The following is a 7,500-nucleotide window of genomic DNA, read 5'->3' as shown; positions in this document are numbered from 1 at the left end:
GGGTTTCAAGGCAACGGCAAGTTTCACCTATATAACACCAATCACAATCGACACAGGGTACTTTATAAACCACACTGGGTCTCATCCTGGCTGCGCTTCCATTCTTAATCGTACACTTTTTCTTGTCTTAGGTCACCTTGGTTGTAGCGTACAGTATTACATCCAGTCATAAAACATTGCAACAATGCTGAGAACCAAACTTTTCTTCACGAATAGCAAGAGCACGCTCATGATACTCTCTTGCTTGTTCCAGGTCACCTTGGGCACGAAGTACACAACACAAATTGTTAAAAGTTGTTGCGACATCGATATGCTGAGAACCAAGCTTTTCTTCGGTAATACCAAGAGCACGCTCATAATAATCTTTTGCTTGTTCCAGGTCACCTTGATCAGAAAGTACATTACCCAAATTGTTTACAGTTGTTGCGACAGCGATATGCCGAGAACCAAGCTTTTCTTCGGTAATAGCAAGAGCACGCTCATGATACTCTCTTGCTTGTTCCAGGTCACCTTGGGCACGAAGTACACAACCCAAATTGTTAAAAGTGGTTGCGACATCGATATGCTGAGAACCAAGCTTTTCTTCGGTAATAGCAAGGGCACGCTCATGATACTCTCTTGCTTGTTCCAGGTCGCCTTGGGCACAAAGTACATTACCCAAATTGTTAAAAGTTGTTGCGACATCGATATGCAGAGAACCAAGCTTTTCTTCGTGAATAGCAAGAGCACGTTCATGATAATCTTTTGCTCTTTCCAGGTCACCTTGATCCATAAGTTCACAACCCAAATTGCTAAAAATGTTTCCGACATCGATATGCTGAGAACCAAGCTTTTCTTCGGTAATAGCAAGAGCACGCTCATAATAATCTTTTGCTTGTTCCAGGTCACGTTGGGCACAAAGTACATTACCCAAATTGTTAAAAGTTGTTGCGACATCGATATGCTGAGAACCAAGCTTTTCTTCGCGAATAGCAAGAGCACGCTCACAATAATCTTTTTCTTCAGAAACATCACCCTGTTTTCTTAGTACAGCACCCAAATAGTCAAAACATGTTGCGACATCGACACATTGAGAACCAGGCTGGTCATTGGCTTTTTCGACCTCTCCTTCAAAAACATCGTTATGGTTACTCAAATTAAGTGCCTGAATGCCAAATGTTTTGGCTGTACTATAATCACAATGAAAAAGACAGATATTTCCCAATGTGATAAAATAATGTGGATAATATTTCACGCTTAAATTATTACTTTTCCCAAGCTTAGATATGTCTCCTGCATCCATAGCATTTACAATTTCGGTCATTAGGCATCTTAAATGCGGTATTAAGTGCAAGCTTTTAGTGACGGAATCTAAACTAAGGAGACTTTTATCAACTGCAAATTGGTAAAAAGACGTAATAGCCCCATCAAGAACTTTAAAGTTCTCAGTTTTCAAATATTCCTCAGCAATTTTTCTTTGGATAACATCTCTCACAATCCGATGAACGCGAACGAAGACGTCACTGCCGTCTTCTTCAAGTAAAAACAGTGAGCTTTTTCGAATCCTCAAACCAACAATATCTGCATCATTAAGTTCGTCTGCTGCGCTACTATCGTTTTTGTTCTGGAAATTCAGAACGTAGTTGATCAAAAGTTCCAGGTTTAATGGTTGCTGAGCACAGAAAGAAATGAAATGGAATGCGTGATTTAAAACCTTATCAGATGACATCACACGGTCAACAGCCAATGAAATCGCGGCGGTCATGGAGTTTGGATAGCTTGGATTTGATTTGGCAAGGAAGGCCTCAGTGTTAGCGCGCTGACCTTTGGAAAGCTTCTGTAGATAATCTTTCCAGCCAAAGTTAGAGGATGATTTGGTTTCTCGTACTTGTTGGACAAACGTGGCGGCGCTTGCTAAGGCAAGGGGTTGATAATCTAATGCCTGCACAACTTCGTTTGCGGTGTCATCATTATCGATGCCAGAGATGGAGATTAATAAAGAAATCGCGTCATATAACCTCATGCCCTTGCTCACAGATATGTGATGAATGAAAGACGTTTCTGAAGGTATAGCAGCGGTGTCTTGGGATGTTATTAACACTTGACCGTTACGCCATTTCGTACTTCCCCTTTCTGGCAAATGACAACTTATTTCATGTAAACTCACGACGTTGTCCACTATCAACAGCCAGGAAGAGTAAAGCTCCACTTTGGTACTAACTAAAGACTTTATGTTTGTGATCTTCTCCTTTGTTTCCATATCTTTATTTTTAAGATTCTGCAACACTGCATCTTCCAGACATTTAAGATTTCGAGCAAAAGAAACATAAGACTCGAAGACTGAATCGAGGTTTTGCGCATTTAGATTCATTACAAATGCCTTCACACTTGCGACCTTTGTTTCTTCCTCAAACCATTTCTCCGCAACCAGAGCGCTCAACTGAGATTTGCCGCTTCCCGAGTTTCCTGAGATGTACAGGTAACTCAAATGGTTTTCGTTGGCTTCCTTTAGTCGCTTTACCTTTTGAGCTATTTCTTCCACCTCACAATCTCGTCCAGCAATTTCGTGCGATGGCTTGGGAGGGATAACGCAAAATTGAGGAGCCTCACTCTGCAACTGCTCGTGAAGGACTTTTCGATTCTGTTCTGTTTCTTTTAGTTCGTCTTCCAGATCTTTAACTTGTTGGAGTACTTTGGTCAACTCGTTTGTTGGAAAACTCGTTTGGTTTCTAATGTCCTTAATTTTCACATCGGACAGGCCAAGTGCCAGAAATGCCGCCGAGACTTTTCCTATGGCATTTTGGAACTCTAGCTTTGTGAGCTGGCCCTGTGGCAAATGAGCGAAGTCTTGATTACGAAAAATTCTTAGAGCATCCACGTTTGATTCAATCGTGGCGTTTAGAGTGCTCCCGATACAATCGGAGTAAAGGATAGCGTAAAAGAGCATGGTGCAGTCCCATTCTGCTCTGTTTCCAACAACTATGGTTGCTAAAAGCTTTGCATTTCTTGCTTGGGTTCGTGGCAACTCCTGGTTTTTGAAGTTCAGTCCATTCTGGGGGTTGTCTTTCCATTCTCCCAGTGTCGTCTTGTAGCGATTGTCCCACTGTTGTTTAAAGATTGTCCGAAGACCCTTAGGTATTACGTTTGTGGTGATGTAGCAGATCCTGAAGTAATTCAGCTGTTCCTTGGTGTATTCCGGACCAGTCGCCATGATCAGCGATGCTCAGCTTTCAATCAGTCCTTGTTGGAAACAATTTTCAAAGTTAATGTGTTGTAAGAGGTCGCTTTAATATATTTAAAACAATTGTTTCCTGGCTAATTGTATGAGGTATAAAAACTAAAAGAACACGAAAGGTTAACTTCACAGATCTCTTTTCAAAGAGAGAGGGAGTTGAAGTAATCTCTTATATTCTTAATATGACAAATAACACTAATGAGATTATAATCACAAACATTCGGCATTTTGCCTCGTCTTTAAAAGAAAGACTGTTTTGAGCTCTTTTAAATGGCCTGTAATTATAAACTAGTTTAACTAAATAGTGGGGGAGCCACGGTGGCCTCATGGTTAGTCCGCCCGGATCGAGTGGTCCGGGTTCGGGGCCTGGCCGAGGACATTGTGTTGTGTTCTTGGGCAAGACACTTTACTCTCACGGTGCCTCTAAGGATTAGGGTTAGAGTTATAAATGATTTATAAACCCAGGTTTATAAATGGGTACAGGCGTAATGCTGGGGGTAACCCTGAGATGGACTAGCATCCCATCTAGAGGGGAGCATAAATACTCCTAGTCGCGTCATGCTACGGAAACCGGAGATAAGCGCCGGCCTGATGGGCCTTCCTAGACTCGTAACAGAGACTTTACCTTTACCTTTAACTAAATAGTAGAAATGATGCCGAGGGGAAGGGGGATGTTGAAGTATGGTTACGGTAATTTAACTACGGTTCGTGCGTAGCAGGGACGTTACAAAACGAGCAACTACTTCTTGAGATGGTTTTAACAAGCGCCGAGTCATGACTATTATTCATGTGACCGATTGAAGTTATATAATTTTGTCCTTCAGTAGACTCTGAATCATAAGTAAGGACGATCGATCTGTTTGATTTAAAAGGGTAAGCTGTGATCAAAACACCTACGCATTGTGTCTGAGGATACGATAAAACGTAAATAGCCCCCCTGAGAGGGGATGAGGAGGTGTCTGTTGACAAGATTAAGGTTGATCAAGCCGAGGTAACTCCCATCTCTTCAGTGCGCAACTTGGGCGCTTGGTTTGATTCTCATCTGGACATGTCCACTCATGAAACTAAGGTTTGTATTAATGCTTTTTATTGCCTGTACAATATCCGGCATATTAGAAAGTACTTGTTTCGTGTGCACGTGAATCCACTGAAAGGCTTGTCCACGCTTTCATTACAAGTAGGCTGGACTATTGTTATAGCTTATTATATGGTATTTCTGAGTATCAAGTTAGGAAACTTCAAAGAGTTGTGAATACAAGTGCAGGATTAGTTTACTGCGCGCCTGAGTATTACATATTACCCCCTTGCTGCGGGAACTTCATTGGATACCAGTGCGTTTGACTATAGATTTAAGAGAATTTTCTTACTAAAATGAAGATACTTAAGAGTTAGGCTCCTAGCTATCGTATGAATCTAGTTTCAATCTTACCGGCCTCACACTATCAATCGACAATGGTATATTGCTAGCTAGTCCGTGGTTCAGAACGAAAAAAACTACGGGTGATCGCGCGTTTATGGTTGCAGCCCCAGATCTAGACTTCTTGTAGAACAGCCTTCTTTTGTCGGTAAGGCTAGTTAGGAACGGTAACATTTGTAAGCGTTTAGTTGACTTATTTTTATTCTCTGAGGCCCTTTGTTAAGATTTTATTGTAATTTCAACTGTGACATCATATTTTAGGATTTGAGGTCTTAATTTCAATCAGACAGGAATTCCTGAATAGTATATATTGTCAGTTTCTCCAACAAAGCTTCTGGAATTCTGAAAAGATCTCATATTAAAGTATGGTAAATACAAAGGTACACTCTTCCGTTTATTTCTTGGACAATCAAAAAAAGATGTAAAAGCGCTTACCAAAATGCAGCTGAAAATGTATCTAAAGCAAAAAGGACTTAAGATAAGTGGAAGCAAGGCTGAGTTGATTGATCGAGTTCTCACTCACGCACGCGGGAACCTTAGCGCTCGTCTTGACTCTAGTGAACATCGTCTTCCTCTGACTCCGAACTGTGTCGCATAGGTTCAAAAGAATAAGGCTCGATCTCAGCCATAATCGAAGCTAAATTCAGTTTCAACCTGACACAAGATTCTGTACAAATTTTGTTGACATGAAAAAAATGCTTGTGCGCCGTGACGTCACAACATGGCTGCGGGCATTCCTATTATGGAAGTAACCGAAAGAAGAGATGTCCGAAATGGCGGACGTTCAATTTGGAAAAAAATGACCAAAATTCACTTTTTTTTGTTTTTTACTACAAATCTAAGCTATTTCAGTAGTTTTAAGTTCCCATATAAAATGCAACTCCTAGCCTTCCGTTCTCCTTTAAAAAACTGTGATGGTAAACAAAAGACAATCAATATGAATAATTTTCTTTGTCTGCAATTAATTAAATGGTTTGAAAGATCATTTAGAATCGATAAGTAAGACTCATAGAATAATGTTTTGCCAGAGACTCGCGGACGAAAAACCTTGTAATTGGAAAACTATTTCTAGAAATAACTCATTAACGTAAGTAAGTAAGCAAAAAAAAAGTGAAAAAACGCTTTACAACTGTTTTACATGATTGCCGTGTGGGAATCCGATAGGTCAGATACTTGCTTGATTGTGCGTTTGAACTGCCCAATAGAGTCGGCATTTCTTAAGTATTGGGGCAAATTGTTCCACAAACAGGCCCCGCTATAACAGAAACTTCGTTTCAAATAATTAGTATTTGGTTTGGGTAGAATAAGTTTACCTTCTAAGTTTCTCAAGTTATATTCAGCATCTCGTTGACTGAAAAGGCGTTGAAGGTATTCCGGGGCAAGATCGTGAATTGTTTTATACATAATTATTCTGTTTTTTACGTCGAAGAGACAGCTTCTCCCACTTAAGAGTCTCGAGAAGGAGGTTGGAGCTCGTTTTTCAAAGGGTAATTTAGTAATTACCCTAGCTGCGCGATTTTGTAATTTTTGCAGCTTATCACTTGACTGGCCACTTAAGCAGTCCCAGACAGGACTGCAAAAGCGTTATAAATTTGAAGCGCAGTATTAGCTGAGATAAAGTGCCGTATTCGTTTTAAGGCTCCTATAGCTGAGGAAACTTTCCTGCATATTTCGTCTACATTATTTGACCAAGAAAGCCGATCATGGTAATACCGAGGGATTTAGTGCGATCTACTCTCTTGATTATTTCGACATCAATTCGTATGTCAACCTCGTCACATTGAGTGTTTAATCTCTGCCTAGATCCAATTATCATTAACTCGGTCTTGGCCATATTTAAACTCAACCTGTTGGCTCTCAGCCAACAGTTAAGGTTACTGAGTTCAGGAGTTAATGCTAGTTTAAGCTCTGTTAAAGTTTTTGCAGTTAGGGTTACATCAAGAGAAAATGAGGGGACAGAGAGGGAGGTTCCCGGTCCAGTCCTTGGGATATGTCATGTCCACGAAAGTTATTTTTAGACGAGCGGAAGTCTTCCGAGACGTCCGCATGCAGGCCAACCTCGGTCCGATGTTTGAAAGAAAATAAATATTCATCAGCCTTCCACATGCGCCGTCATTTTCTCTTTTCACTAAGAACCTGAGAGCGACGCAAGACTGCATGCGTACGTATCGGAAGACAGAGTTCCGCTAGAACAAAGCCTGCGCGGAGCACCATAGTTAAGAAAATATGGTAACCCATCGATGTGAGAAAATTTGGTTTCATAGCCATGACGTCATGAGCGTCCGTGCGTCCGTGCGTACGTACGTCCGTCCGTCCCTTCATGTATGCCAATGTGACCAGTACACGTAACCATATCACGGGCTCAAGTTTAGAGCTCATCCAGGGCCCAGTTGTTCAAAAGACAGGTTAAACTAACCTCTGGTTAGGCCTAACCGGAGGTTAAATTTCCTAACCGTGAGTTTGTTAACTCGCTTTTAAAATTGCGTTGTTCGAAGCGCGGTTAGAGGACAGCTTAGCTAACCTCGGGTTAAGCGCGTTTAACCCCGGCGGTTAGCATCCCATAATAAACTATTTGTACAATGTTGCCATGGTGAGCAAGTGCGAGCTTTGCAAAATGGCTTCCTCAGCTATCTCACGCAAAGCTCGAAAACAACATTTTGCCGTTTTGACGGAAAGAATTGAAGAAAACCTTTCGCTGATACAAAGCAAGTTTACCAACAGCGTCACCAATCAGAAAAAAAAATGAAATGTGGAAAAAAATCGCCGATGCTGTAAACGCCGTTGGTGTGGCAATGCGGATAACAGCCGAAAACTTGCAGTCGCAGGCAAAGGAAGAATTTAGTGAACTGGCAAAGGAGCAGAAGAAAAC

At 41.2% G+C, this 7,500-nt stretch overlaps 2 protein-coding genes across 2 annotated transcripts in view; one reads left to right on the top strand and one right to left on the bottom strand.

The window, feature by feature from the left end:
• Window positions 1–166: 166 nt before the first annotated feature.
• Window positions 167–3,190, bottom strand: LOC137971031 (uncharacterized). The gene has a single exon (XM_068817733.1). It carries the CDS (start codon window positions 3,188–3,190, stop codon window positions 167–169), a length of 3,024 nt encoding a protein of 1,007 aa, XP_068673834.1.
• Window positions 3,191–7,296: 4,106 nt separating this feature from the next.
• Window positions 7,297–7,500, top strand: part of LOC137978969 (uncharacterized) — a 1,784-nt gene continuing 1,580 nt past the window's right edge. Inside the window, exon 1 of the mRNA XM_068826101.1 lies at window positions 7,297–7,500. This exon is cut by the window's right edge and continues 107 nt beyond it. Within this exon, the coding sequence (XP_068682202.1) occupies window positions 7,379–7,500 (122 nt within the window). The 5' untranslated portion in view covers window positions 7,297–7,378.

Source organism: Montipora foliosa, chromosome 1, assembly GCF_036669935.1.
Source record: "Montipora foliosa isolate CH-2021 chromosome 1, ASM3666993v2, whole genome shotgun sequence".
Lineage (NCBI taxonomy): Eukaryota > Metazoa > Cnidaria > Anthozoa > Scleractinia > Acroporidae > Montipora > Montipora foliosa.
This window is presented reverse-complemented; position numbering and strand designations above follow the sequence as displayed.